The sequence below is a fragment of the Drosophila sulfurigaster genome, chromosome 3 (assembly GCF_023558435.1).
Source record: "Drosophila sulfurigaster albostrigata strain 15112-1811.04 chromosome 3, ASM2355843v2, whole genome shotgun sequence".
Taxonomy (NCBI): Eukaryota; Metazoa; Arthropoda; class Insecta; order Diptera; family Drosophilidae; genus Drosophila; species Drosophila sulfurigaster.
This window is the reverse complement of record NC_084883.1, coordinates 11,457,981-11,472,783: the sequence shown is the minus strand read 5'-3', so window position 1 is coordinate 11,472,783 and position 14,803 is coordinate 11,457,981. Positions and strand designations below refer to the sequence as shown.

Here is a 14,803-nt window from a genome sequence, read left to right as displayed (position 1 = left end):
GGTGTCCAATGTCCTGCTTCCTGTTTGCTCATTCCCCTTCGCAGCCCTCCCACTGAATGTTGGCACAGCTGCTCTTGCAACCTGCGCAAGTTAGTAAAAAACCTTTTTTCCTGTAATTGCAGATATTCTACAAAAGTATTCACATTGCATAGATTCCTCAGCTGAAATATTGTGACGTACAACATTACCAAACGTAATTACCTCACTAAATTACAGATGTAGAAAACCTATGTGTTCAATAAAGCAATCATGATTTAAATTGTGGAGTATACGATTTGATAATTGACATAAACTGTGTAGAAAAGTGTAAAATAAGAACTACATGCGTAATAAAAATGTCAAAAAAAAACCTTTCGGCATTTTAAAACGAACAGCCCGAAAGTATGCAACATATTTTGTTCAGCAAGTTCTGGCGAAGTTGATTAATTGGCTTCACATTATAAGTTGTTCAATCAGACTAATTGTAGGGCCTTGATTTTCTTAAATTGTAATTTACAATTTGTTATGTTATTACATTAGCCCACTTGTATTGTAAGTAATCAGTACACAAAAAAGTCAAAATGAGACTCAATCCTATTGATAACTTCGATTGGACAGCCTGAAAGTATGCAACATATTTTGTTCAGCAAGTTTCATTATTCTTGACTATTTTGCATTACATTTTCTTTTGTTAAATAAGACAACATGCAGAGTATTCGTTTTCTTAATTGACATAAAATGTGTAAAGTAGCTGCATTAGCTCACTTAAATTGTGTAACGTAAAATTGAAAACAAAAACTAATTGCGTACCAAAAATGTCAAAACGAGCCGTTAGCTTATTGGCAATTTCGATTGAACAGCCTGAAAGTATGCAACATATTTTTGTTCAGCAAGTTCCGTAGTCGCTGACGACGACGAAGCGACGTCGAAGCCAAACACAAACGCCAGCGCCGCCAATGCCGCACATGCTGACTGCAGTTAATTACAAAACTGTCAAATCCAAAAGGTGCCACGAATCAACGAGCAAACGAAAATGAACGAAGCGGGCAAACAAACAGCGCGGACTCGCACACATACATACATTCCCACAAACACATGCGCATATACACATTGGCAGTGGCATGCCAAAAGCAGCAGCAACATCCAGTCAGCCATTTCACACACACACACACACACACACACACACACACACACACTGAGACATACAGTGAAAGAGAGAAAGAGGGAGAGAGAGAGTAAATAGGCAGATCAGCCAACAGATGCCAACGTATGCGAATGCTTACAATAAAAATACAAACACAAACAAAACAAAGGCTTGCGAGTCGTTGGCTAAAGGGGGGGGAATGAGTAAATGAGGGGAAAAGACACGAAGTAGGCAGTTGCATTGTGTGAACTTTTTTTTTATGTTCGGCTCCCTGTGAGCGTGTGTGTGTGTGTGTGTGAAATATAATTTTGTCGTATTGTTGTATTAAATGATGTCAACAACAGCCGCCCAGCTGAGCTTGAGTCTCAGTCTCAGCTGCAGTCTCAGCCGCAGTCGCAGTCGCAGTCGACGTCAGAGCTTCGATTGCTGAGCCAAATCGAATTTAATTGCATTGCCGCACGTTGGCTTTTAATTAATTTTTGCTGGGCGACTACTGCAGATGCAATTGGGCAACAGCAACCACACACACATACACACACATATACACATACCTACACACACATTCGCACACACCCGCAAAACAAACTTAGCAAAATCTAGCAACAAACAGTCGGCAGCCGGTAGTTGAAGCTCGGACATCAAACGTCACGCACAGGTGCAATGTAATTAGCACGAACCTGCAAAGCAGTCGACAGAAGAGCAAACGCAACAGGAACAGCAACAACAGCAACGTCAGCAGTGGCAGCGAAAGGACAACGGGCAGCGGTGGCTGCTGCGTGCCACATAAAAACAAAAGCAAGCAAAACCTTTAAGCCCAAATGCATACAAGCAGCCAGCGCAGAGCAACAACAACAACAACCTCGCTGGCATTAAGTTATTATCGAGCATATCCGAACTTTTATTACTCTTAAATACCAAATTTATATTAAGGTTTGATAAGCTCATGCTTTCACGATATATACAATCCATAATAGTCTATACGCTTGTTTAAAAGATCTGAAAGGCACCTTAGAAACATAAAGAAAAATATACATCAAATTTAAAAACATATGTCGTCCACCACTGCAATGAATTTGTATTATATTTTAACATGCTTAATTCTCATATATGTATTTTTCATATACATATTATTCAATTATATTTTCAACGCCGTTATTGACCTTTTTGGATAACATTTATATCTATGTATATGTAAATTTGATCGAAAATGGACATGAATGGGCCAGATAGATAGATCTTTATCGTTTTTTTTCGTTATTTATGCGAAATGAATTTAATTTTTGTTTTGTTGTTTTTTTTATTTCTATTTTTATTTATATATTTATATTTTTATATTCTATTTTATATATATTTGTATATTTATATGTGTGTTTCTATATTTTCTTATAGTAGGCTGAGAATTGAAAATTTACTATATTGAACATTTGTTTTGGTTTTTCTATATTTTACTATGTATATTAATTCTGTTGAGCTCTTTTTGAAAGCCCTACCAAAAGAATTTGAAAATTAAAATAAAAACGTATAAAATGTTATCGAAAATTAGTTGGAAATAATGTTAGGTAGTTACGTAGTGAACAAATAAAGAATATATACTTTTATGATTTACACATAAGTTACTTCGGAGCTTAAGCATAATTTTGAAGCGACTTTAACGATTTTTGGTACCTGCAATTATAACAATAGTCTTGGTGTATCATGGTTGGAAAATTGTAGACGTTATTTAACAATAATTTTTTATGGCAAAAAACGAATGCTGCGTGTCGTGTCTTAGGTTAAGAAGCTAGTACACTTTGTATGGTATATTCTCAACGTAATAGAATACCAATATACCAAGTATTGCCTTTGGTATATTGAAATATATTTTAAGAATAGTACTGAACTGTATTGCTATTATATTAAATAGGTAGCGAGTAGCTTTCTTACTTGTTTTATATTGGATTTTTGTATGCTCGTCTCATATGTATATGTAACCTTTGATCTATTTTATAAGCCATCTATCATATTAAAGACACGTTAGTAATTTGACACATAATCGTACATACTCCTGAACGAAGCTGATCTAAGTTGTATACCTGTACTGAGTCTAATGCATCTTGAAGTCGAACTTGCTTAAACTGGAGTTATTCGCAACTAAGTGTTACAAGACGCTTAGAGCAGCTGATGGACTGTCGTTTTGTTGTGGCAACAGCATGGATCCCGTTTGGTTCTTGTTCGCCTGGCAGCGTTTTAATAGCTTTGAAATTCCAATGGCAGCTGTGGCGCCAAACGCCAACACCCGGCGCCCAAAATGAGTTAAAGGAAAGAAACGGCAGAGAGCATAGACCGAAACAAAGAAGAAAGACAGAGAAAGAGAGAAGGAGAACGAGACGGATACAGAGAAGGAACAAAAAGCGATTGCCGGCAAACTCGTCGAACATTTTGAAAAATTATTGAAAAATTTTTAATTTTTCTCCTTAAACGCGAGTGCGACGCACACGACAACGACAACAACTACGACAACAACAACACCAAGAACTGTGGCAATGGCTGTCGATGCAGCAACAGCAACAGCAGCAGTTGTTGTTGTTGTTGGTGTTGCTGTTGTTGTTGATGTTATTGTTGTTGCTTTTATTGATATTAGCTATGCATGTGCCCTGCCCGCCAGCAAGCAACTGCCATTTTGTTTATGACGGCGACGATGCAGCCAGCTGAGGAAGCATGCAACACGGGGCATGCCATTTTCCTGCCAGTGATGATGGTGACAAAACTAGCGCGAGTCGCGTTTTGTTGCACTCCCAGCTGCCCCATTTGCCCCATCTGCCAATGCAACTTTATGCGCATTTTTTAAGCTCACGGATACATTGCAATTGCTCTTGCTCTTGTTATTATACGAGTGGAGTGATGTACTTGCAACAGTGGAAGTTGCTCGTGTTGCCCGGGACTGGGACCTTTGTTTTTATATTCCACACATTGGCGGTTTTATGATAGGGTAATCAAAAATATCATAGGTGCAATAAATATGAGCGATATGGGTTAAAACATAGAATTGCCAAAGTGCTAAATATGTTTTATATTCTCTGACTATATAATAGAAGCGTATTACAACTTTATGCAAGCAGGGTATGTTTGTAACTAACAGAATATGGGGTGATATGCCTGTATAAATAATAGTATATTTTTATACCAAATATATTCTATATGACCATAGTTTTAATTAATTTAGTATTTCAAATAATTGTCAATATGAAAACATTATGATTCTATCTTTTTTGTAAGCTAGAATTTTTAAGAAATTGTAATGAATGTAAAAAGCAATATTGTAACAGGCTGGTAGTGTTGGATATATAATGGTACGGCGAGGATAGCGATATTGTATCTTTAACATAACTATAACATAAGAAGAATTAAGTACTGTTATGATATACGATGCTAAAAGAAGTATCGGACAATCAGTGTTCACGAGTTAAATAAAGAGGACATGAGTTGACAATATGGAGTTAAAAATGATGAAAAATATAATAACATTTAAAAACTTTAAAATACAACGCGAACGTTGTTACGAATAAAGCTGCATATCTTGATGAAGCCTAAGGCACAGTCACAGAAGAGTCTTGTATTTTTTTGTTGAGTGGGGCAGTCACATGATAGGAAAGGTGGAAAACTATCAATATTGGGCGATCGATAGTGTCGATAGTGCAATCCATAGTCGCCGATAGTATATCCTGATATACAAATTTTGACGCATTACCGCTTCTCTTGTATTTTTTGCCGCAGCCAAGGCATTTTACAAGTTTTTTTTATCGCCAGACCTTTTGATGGCTCCATCGATAGTGGTTGAACCACTATCAAGAGTGTCTAATGCTATCGATTGTGGTTCGAAGTCGCCTAACCATTGATAGCACCATTTATTGTCCTCCTCCTTGCTCTTTCGGTTACTGTTGCTCTTTTAACTATTATTGTTGATAGAAAATAGATTGCAAATATGACGATACCTAATGAATATATGAATATACCCAATTGTTTAATAGACAAAGTAATGTAAGAAAGAGGTTAATAACTATCCATTTCAGTTGATTAAGTTAATTCTGGATTTTAATTCTTATCCGAATTTACCTAGTTTGCTCTGTTATGGATGTTAATCTGACAGGCTCGTCTAATATGAGTTTTGCAAAATGATTAAATACTTGATATCTCAACAAAGCAATTTGAAAGTGATAACATAGTGAGAAGAAATTTGTTCCGCGTTGTTACATGCTCCATTTATAGTGCTAATGATAGTTATAGACATTTAGTAAAGGTTCGCTAACTATGCAACAATTATTGCTGACTAAAATGCTGTCTACAGTTAAGACTGTATCCAGCAGCACAGAATTTTTTGTTCTTACGTCGCAACTCGGAACGTAGTTGAGCAGTCTTGTGGTCGTGGTCGAGGTGGCATCGTGTGCTGCACTTAGCCTTAGCTGGGATCCAATTCGTTGCAAGAAGGGGCTTTGTTGGTATTTCTTGGTTTTTTATGATTGCCTGCCACAACTTTTTCGCCATCGATATTGGCGCTATCGACGCGTTGCGCTGTGCGACGTTGGCGTCTTTGTCGACTTTGGCAACGCAGCTTGTGGTTGCAACTCGGAGCCAAGCAGCAGTAAAAGCAACAACAACAGCAGCAACAACAATGCGAGAGTAACTCTAACTGCAGATGCCTTGTTGTTGTTTGTATGGATTTTGCACATCGTTTATCTTGCTGCTGTTGTTGTTGCTGGGACGTCGCGACGCAGCTGCCGCTAGCGAACTTAAATGGCGTTAATGTTGCAACTGCAGCAGCAACAGCAGCAACCAAATGGCCACAACAGCTGCCAATGAGCGAGAACTTAATCTTCGGGATTTAACACTTTCGATATATCTTGGCCGTAGCTGCTTGCTGCTTGCTGCTGTCTTATGTGGTGCAGGAGCAACCGGAAATGTATTGGCGACCATTATCGGTTCAGCTGTCTTCTTTTATGGCCAAGTTATTGGAATGAAACGCGCTCGGCTTTTGCTAAAGTTTCATCAGTCGTTTCTTTTGAGTGTTACAACTAAGTAAGTGGTTGTAAGCGTGCGTGTGTGTATATACAAAAAAACAATTGCAGTTAATATCAAAGTGAGCCACGTCTTCATCCTCAGAGTCCTGCAGTGCCCGCCTGCAAGGACTTGTACTGCTCCGCGCTTAGCTCTCTGTAGACGCCATCGCGATTCAGATAGTAAATGATATCGCTGACTCTGTCCAGATCGTATCCCTCAAGCGCCAGCTCACGCTTCTTCAACTTAAACGTTGCGGTCCGAGGAATCTCGTCCATCAGGCGGATAAAGAGCGGACGCGCATAGGGAGGCAGACTGCCACGTATCACAATCGAGAGATAATCGATGTCCACCTTGCGTGACGGATCCACTATGGCGGCCATGCCAGCCTTGCCCTCCACATGGGGAATCTGCAGAAGGAGGATTGCGACTTAGTAAAATAATAAGTAAGACAACCACAGTATTATTCCAAAATAATTAATAATTAAGAAAGCTAAGGACGAGTGTGCTCCACTGTGATAAAAATATTCTTGAAACATACCAAAAATATACCGAAAAATACTAAAATATACCAAAGCGTGTATTTGGTATATTAGTATTATACTATATTCAACAAAATATAACGAAATTGTCACTAAGACCCGATTGAAGTACTCGATGTTTGGTATACAAAAGTATTTCTTAAATAACTTCTACAATTTTCATCCGAACACAGCCGAAATAGTTATCATTATAGCAAATATAGCGTTTAGTGTATTTAAATAATTTGTTGGTACATTGATTTGGTATATCCCAAGAATAATAACATTAGGACTGTAGAAGCTCAATATCTTATAATTTCTGATATTTACATAGATGTTCATACGGACATACGGACATGGATGAATCGTCTTGAATGTTGGCGATGGTTAAGACTTTATGAGATCGGAGATCGGACTTTTTCTGCATTTTACATATATTTTCTTTAGTTACTAAGTTATAATACCTGTCTACCCTATGAGTATCGAGTGTAAAAAGTAATGGGAAAGTAATGTGTTACCTGAACGCCATACACAACACAGTCGTTGAGTCCAATGCAGTTGGTAATGATGGCCTCGACCTCTTGCGTGGCGACATTCTCGCCGCGCCACCTGAACGTGTCGCCGGTGCGATCCTTGAAGTAGAAGAAGCCCAGTATATCACAGACAACCATGTCACCGGAGTTGAAGTAGCAATCATCCTTGGTGTACACATTCCGCAGCAGCTTCTGCTCCGAGGCCTCCTTATCCGCGTACCCATGGAAGGCACTCACCGCTCGCCTGGCATCCACCTGACCCACCAACAGTCCCGCCTCCCCAGGAGCACAGCGCATGCAGTGACCCTTCGCATCTCGCAGAGGTTCGCCCGTCAGTTCGTCACAGCGCAGGATCTGAACTGGATACAGCTTGCGACCAAAGACAGGGACAAAGCCAATGGCGCCAATGCGATTGGTAATGTTGATCAGATTGGAGTTACCCTCGGTGGCGCCATAGATTTCCCCGATTTGAGGAATGCCAAAGCGGGTGACAAACTGCGTCCAGATCTGCGGCCTGAGTCCGTTGCCGTACATGAGGCGAAGCTGATGCTGCGGCGTCTGAGATTGTTGCCCCGTTTTCGCGTAGGGCGTGGCTAGCAGATAGCGACACAACTCACCAATGTACTGGGCAACGGAGCAGTTGTGCTTGCTGCAGTCGCTCCAGAAATTCGATGCCGAGAACTTCTTACGCAACACCACAGTGCTGCCATTAAGTAGGGCGTTGCCCACGCCCACGATGCCACCGGCCGTGTGGTACAAGGGCAGGGGATTGTAGACCACATCATCTCGATTCAGTCCCAACATGTAGAAGGTGCCCGCTGACATGAAAAGAAACCGCAGATTGGTGATGACTGCAGCCTTCGGTAATCCCGTGGTGCCCGAGGTATACACATAGAGCAGCTTGTCCCGGGCGGAACATTCCAAGCTACGACTCACGGGCAGCGGCGTCTGGGCGTTGAGCGCATTGCTCAGCTCAGTGGCACCTGGCAGCAGCTGGTGCTGCTCCTGATCCGTAAACTGATAGATGGGAATGTCGAGTGAAGGCATCGCAGCCAGCACATCGGCCAGTTCAGCGCCCACGATCAGTGCCGTCGCCTTGGCCACCCGGATGCAGTGCAGCAGCGAATCGCCACGCAGGTGCGAGTTTATCAGTGCCGTGACAACGCCCAGCTGACTGAGACCCATCCATATGCACGTGTACTCCACTCGCGTCTCCATTAGCAGAGCAACGCAGTCCCCGCGCTGCAATCCCCGCTGCTGGAAGTAACCAGCCACCTTCTGGCTGTAGAGCAGCGCCTCGCCGAAGCTGAGACGGCGATCGTCCATTATGAAGCAAGTTTTGCTTGGCTGCTGCAGAGCCACTTCCTCAAAGCAGTGGGCTACGGTGCAGCCCTTGCGATCCTTGCGAAGCAGATAAAAGTTGAGTGCCACAAAGCGGTGAAAAGCACTAGAGGAGTGAGGGGGAAATTCAAAAGTCAAATACTTTACAGTACTTTACAACTATTTACAGGAGATCCCTGCGACACGTCATCGCCAAGGCATAGATATTTGTGGGACTCCGCAGTGTGAGGGCCATTAGAGCACCCAGTGTGAGGCTGGCCAAGGCGCTGTCCGAGCAAAAGAAGGCAAAGACAAAGCTGCCAAATATCAGAATGCAGAGCCGAGTGGCCAGCTTCTGCTTCATATTGAGCTCCAAGAGTATCTCCATTTTGTTCTCCTCCTCCTTCTCCTTATCGCGCTGTTGCTGCTCACACTTACTCACTTGAATATATAGATATTTACATTATTGAGTCACTTAATATAGTGTTATTGAGTCGTATTATTTTTATGTGAATTGACAGTCTTCAAGTCCCAAACTAGATACACCTCACTTTCACACTTCTCTTCACGCACACGGCCAATGACTGACTAAGCACCACCGGACCGGCCCTAACAATCTACATGCCTGCCCGACTGTGCTTATCAGGTGCAATTTGCTTTGATACGCTTTTTACCACCAAGAATTACAGCAGACCTTATCAATGAGCATAGAACGGGACTCACTGATTTCCAGGTGGGGTCGACGAAGGTGAGATAACGCGTCTAGTGTAAGCTAAAGTTGGGCAATGTGAACCTCTATTAACAGTGAGCACACGCAACAGAGCAGTAAAGATATTACTCATGGTGATAGGCACATACGAGCTTAACTTGGAGATTCAATCAGTATCGTATTCATATAACCACGTGCATTTATCGTATCGAACACTTCAAGCATAATATGCTAGTTAAGAATTCTTTCGTATGTTTTGTGTAAACGCAATTTATATTTACATTTCAAATTGTAAGTTTGGAACATCTATTTCGGTATATTTTTTATGTTTGATTCGACTGTCAGATACCAGCACCATTTTAATAAGAAACAAAGCTACACTCGAGTGTGCTCGACCAACAAAGTTGTCATTATAAAGAAAATAGTTACCAGAAATCCAGCTTTAAAAAAATTATACTTGTTACTAGGCTTTTATCGGATTGCGGGGCGAGAGTGGGAGTAGTAAAAATTTGAATATAGGTTTATAAGAGCGAACAGCTACATAGTGTCGTTTTTTCATGCTGATCAGGAATACATAAACCTTATGGGGCACAAATTTATAATACCATTCTACGAAAAGACGGGAAAGTTAAAATTCGAATTACTTTGCAGAAATTTCCGCCTACCAAGTTCTAACCAATTGATTGATGATTGAGGGCTAATCTTATCCAAACCTACAACTTAAATATAGTATGAGTATGCACTAAGTGGTTTTCTTGCAAGTTAATGCGATTCATATTTTCAATGGTTCCCGAGAATTAAACTATTTTGGACAAGTACCCATAACTTTGGTGAATACCGTTCGATAATCGAATTCAAAGAAGTTCATTAAGTGAAGTATGCAACGATTAGCAAATATTTCACAAACTATGTGAGATTCAGATTGTCTATCTTTCTTGTTGCCTAGATTAAATTCTTGATAGGATTATTGCTATGCTTAGAGTATATAATAATTCCATTGTTCTTTTTGTAAGTACTTTAACCATTTTTCTTTTAAAATTTTGTTGATTAATAAATTATAAATATATTTTTCATGATATTTACATTTTTTAAATTTCATTGATGAATTGTTTCCAGTGAACATGTTTCTACGCATTTCCCAGAAGTAATTTAAGTGCTTCTCTTTACTCTAATTTGTAATAATAATAATAATGAAGGGCAACGAATTTAATTTCATTCGAAAACATATTATCGTATAACACTTGCGAGTACATAGCAACATCAATTAGGGCAATTAACCCATAAAATCGATTTGCTTACAAATTGTTGTGGAATATTTAGCGTGATATAGATAACACTCGGGTTGAAGCTAATCCTACTTATTTTTATTATTGTTATTGATACATTAACACTCGCCGCCTCAAGCAGCTGATTTCACAGTCGCAGAATTCTTATCGCGACAGAAGCCAAACAAAAACATTGAAAAGTAGAATTCACAACAAAGCAGTTGCATATACAAATAAAAAGTCTGATAACAGACAACTGTGGACTGAAAATGTGTTCCTCGCTTTTCAGAAGTTTGTGTTTACTAAAATCCAAACAATTATATTAAATTATAAATGCACTTCAGGTGAATAAAGTCGCGCAATAACTAAACATAAGGGTTAACACCAAGAATTTTATAGTGAAAACAAAAACAAAACAACGGTAATATCAACAGGCGCACGATAAAGTTCAATGCTACTTCTCTGTTGTGCAGCAAACGAGTAAACGGGCAATGTACAGTGGGCCACATACTCAGATTTTTCGAATTTGTGTTAACAACTAATTACGAGCTATGCTTCATAAATTAACCCTATATAAGCAAGGTGTCATGTTCGTTCAGTAAAAATTATTTGTTGACATAAAATAATGATTTATTTACTTTCTTTTTGAAATACTATAACAAAAACATATTAAAACTCATGTAAAGAGCAAAAAAAGAAATAAGAAAACTACAAACAAGTGTGCTCGACTGCGAGATACCACCTACCCATTCTTAATAAAAGCTAAACAGTGTGGTATTGTGTTTAAATTATACAAAATATACAAAAACAATACAAAAATATATCGAATGATACATTTGGCACTATATTATACCACTGTTTCTACATTTCAAATATACCATAGGGTTAAAAATATACCGGATAGCCAACCAAAGTAAAAGCAGCAGCTGACTTTTTAGAATCTATCAAATTAATATTCCGAAAAATTACAAAAATATATAATATAATATATATATAGTATACTAAATTCAAAATAAACTATAGGATACAAAATATATCGGATTATCAAACAAAGTAACAGCAGCAGTCGTAAATGGGAGTAAAATACCATGACACTTCACTAAATTTTCGGCAACTTAATAATTATTATTAACTGTTGCAGCGTTCCACGGTGCAAAGTGCGTCACACATAAATATGAATGTGTTTTCGCTGTCGCTGTAAGACTTGACTTGATCTATGCTAGAAGAAACCGGGACCTTGACTTATTGCGTATGCGACGCACATAACATTTAAACGGTTCTACACATGCTCTCTGCCCATGGCTTTTTCATTTTGGCCGTTTTGACTAACTTGGCTGCCTTACGAGTGCGATACAAAGTAAATATTCATGAGCCTGACACTGACTTTTTTTGTTGGCATAGCGAGGCAACAGTTGACTGTCGGTCAGTCTGTCTGTCTGTCTGACACTTGAGCGGTCAATTCACTTTTTAAACTTCTATGCAATGCGATCCGTCGATTGCAGTTGTTATCGCATTATGCATCGCTTGACATACTTTTTGCAATATTCTCGTCACAGCACAGCACACAGCAAACAGCAATATCACGAGAAAACACGCGAGTCTCCGAATACGTTCTATCGTCAGCGAGAACTAATTACAACTGAGCGGTTTTTTAGCGTTCGCTTCGCTTCATGCCGGTTCTATTTATTATTTCACGCAGTATCAACAGATGACTGAGAGCAATACGTTGCCAAGAGAGAGAGAGAAAAAGAGTGTTCGGGAGAGTAATTTAATCTATGAATGAGATCTGATCCATTAACTTGTTATATGTATGTATATTGGCAACTGATCATATTCGATTGTCATCGAATGACCTTGACTCATAAAGTATACTTTACATTTTCCTACCGAAGTATGTAATATGACTATATAAACTTAATAATTATGCTCAGTTCGAAGTGCTTATCAGCAAAATTCGCTTAAAATAAATTATGCGTGAAACATATGCGTGGGCTAATTCCACAAAAATTTACGACTCCCATAAAAATGAACTAAATTTATTTAAATTGATTTATCTCGTATGTACTATATGTAAAAAATTGCAGTAGTACAAACAATTTCAACTTTTTTTTTTTTATTAAATTTTGGTTATACGATTTACAGCATCTACCTATCAACATCTGTACTAAAAAGAAAAGAAAGCAAGTGGAAAATTTACAGTTGAGTGTACTCGATTTGAATTAGAATAAATCAGCACAGTCGCTGTTGTAAATAATGTTATAATAAAACATTATTAAATAATTAAAATATTCTTAATGAATATATTTAGTATCACGATATTCCATTTCAACCCCAAACATACCAGAGGGAACAAAATATACCAAAATGTCCACCACAGCCAAGAAAGCCTGTGCAGCTGCATTAAATTAACACTCAAAACCTGATTTTACTTGAGAATCTAAAGAAACATTTATGCAAAGGAATGCTTATTGCAAACTTTTCGGCGCATCGTTTATGTTTTGTTCAAAATATTCTATACTTTTGTGCTGTGACAAAATATTTCCAGCTTATGGATTTTATTTATTATTTTAGTATTTTATTGAACAAATTAACAATTAATAATTTTCGTATGCTGAGATGATACAGAACACTTTTAAAATATTTTTGTAGCACGTGACAGCATTAAGTTTCTGGCTTTAATTATAGTCTTTTACTACAATATTAAAGATAAATGAGTTTAATTTGAACAGCATTATTGTATGGTTAGTTAGTGGTTCTATACTGAATATTGATAGCTGAAAAATTGTTTTTAAATATATTTTGTGAGTAAATAACATGTTACTTGCTCTTCAACTTAAAGATAAAGCTTCTACAAGTGATCTACAAGGCACAGATCAGTAAAATTTAATATTTTGTATTGAATGTGGCCATAAAAAGAAAATTTTTATATTTAATTAAACGCATTTGCTTCGCCAGCGAATAAAAGCAAAGAAAAACAATTTGTCCCCACGCAACCAATCTCAAACAAAGAAAAATCCAATGCTAAAATAAATTAACATAAAGCTGGGTAGCTGGCGGCAGAGTCGCTGTCTGCGCCAACGTCAACGTCGGCGTCGCAGTAGCTGTCAAATGCCGAGAGTAGAAATATAAAAAATATATGTGCATACTTTCGGGCGGCGTGTATAAAAAATGTGCTCACACTTTTGGGCAGCTTTTTGAGTTATAGGCGGTGAGAGAGGAACCTTCTGCTGTGATTGTGTATGTGAGAGCAGTTAGTTTGACTCTGTGTGTGTGTGCGAGTGTGTGTGTGTGTGCCTGTAATTGACACATGTTACGCGCACAAAAGCGGCAACTTGCGCTCTAACTGCGTCTCTGTGTTGAGTCTCCTTCACTCCCCTCCCGGCCAGTCCAATCGTTATTATCGACAATGGCGCCGCCAAAAACACACACATTCTCTTATACACCCAGAAACACACACACACATACACATAGGCAAGCACACGCACATGTTCTTCACTGCTGCTGCACAGCCTTCAAATGCAGGCTACCTCAGTCAACTTTGTTTGTAGCCGGCAAAACCAAAAACACACACACACACACATCAGTTATATAGGAAGCGGGGAGGGAAGAGGGAGAGGCAGCTTGCTTGCTGATAACGTTAGCGTCAGCTGTGCAGCACTTTGGGGCTCGAAGCTCGGGGGCAAAGGGGCGAGGGCAAGAAGGAGCACACGTGAGAGGCCCGGACTTAGAGTCGTGGCTGGCATCGTGCGCAGGCGAGCGTCAAACGTTTGTAGCTTGCCCCATTTGCCCCCAGGCGACAGCATCGTGTGCTGCATGCCCCATCTCACTCGCTCTCTCATTCTCCGTCGCACTTATTGCCACTGCTGCTACGGCTGCTGCTGTGTTTGGCATTTGTTTGTGTTGTCAACAAAAGTTTCTTTGAAATCAGTAACAGATGTCGATTGAAATGGCACAATTGCTGCCTGCGTCGCTGCCAGCGTCGACGTCGTCGTCGTTGTCGTTGTCGTCGTCGTCGCTTCGTTGCCTGCCTCAGTAAGCAGCTGGCGGCTGCTGTTGGCTCAGAGCTCGGGGTTCTGGCTCTGGTGGCTGCCACTTATGATGAATATTTTTATGCCAGACACAGCAGAAAGCCCGATTTGCCAGACGACATTGTGCTGCCGCTAGTTGCCAGCATTTTAATTAAAATTTTCACTCAAGTATAACGTTTTAATGTGAATGCAATTTAGCCAATCGAAGCTAAGGGCATCGCGAATAGCGACCATTTGTTCTCTGACTATATTGCAACTAAAAAGAAGAAAAGG

At 39.4% G+C, this 14,803-nt stretch overlaps 1 protein-coding gene across 1 annotated transcript; it reads right to left on the bottom strand.

Moving 5' to 3' along the window:
* Positions 1–5,252: 5,252 nt before the first annotated feature.
* Positions 5,253–12,161, bottom strand: LOC133842093 (long-chain fatty acid transport protein 1). Its single transcript, XM_062275010.1, has 4 exons — positions 12,036–12,161; positions 8,717–8,969; positions 7,194–8,655; positions 5,253–6,564 (listed from the first exon to the last, which is right to left on the bottom strand). Coding segments are annotated over exons 1-4 (2,025 nt in total). The 5' UTR covers positions 12,037–12,161; the 3' UTR covers positions 5,253–6,255.
* Between the last annotated feature and the right edge of the window lie 2,642 nt (positions 12,162–14,803).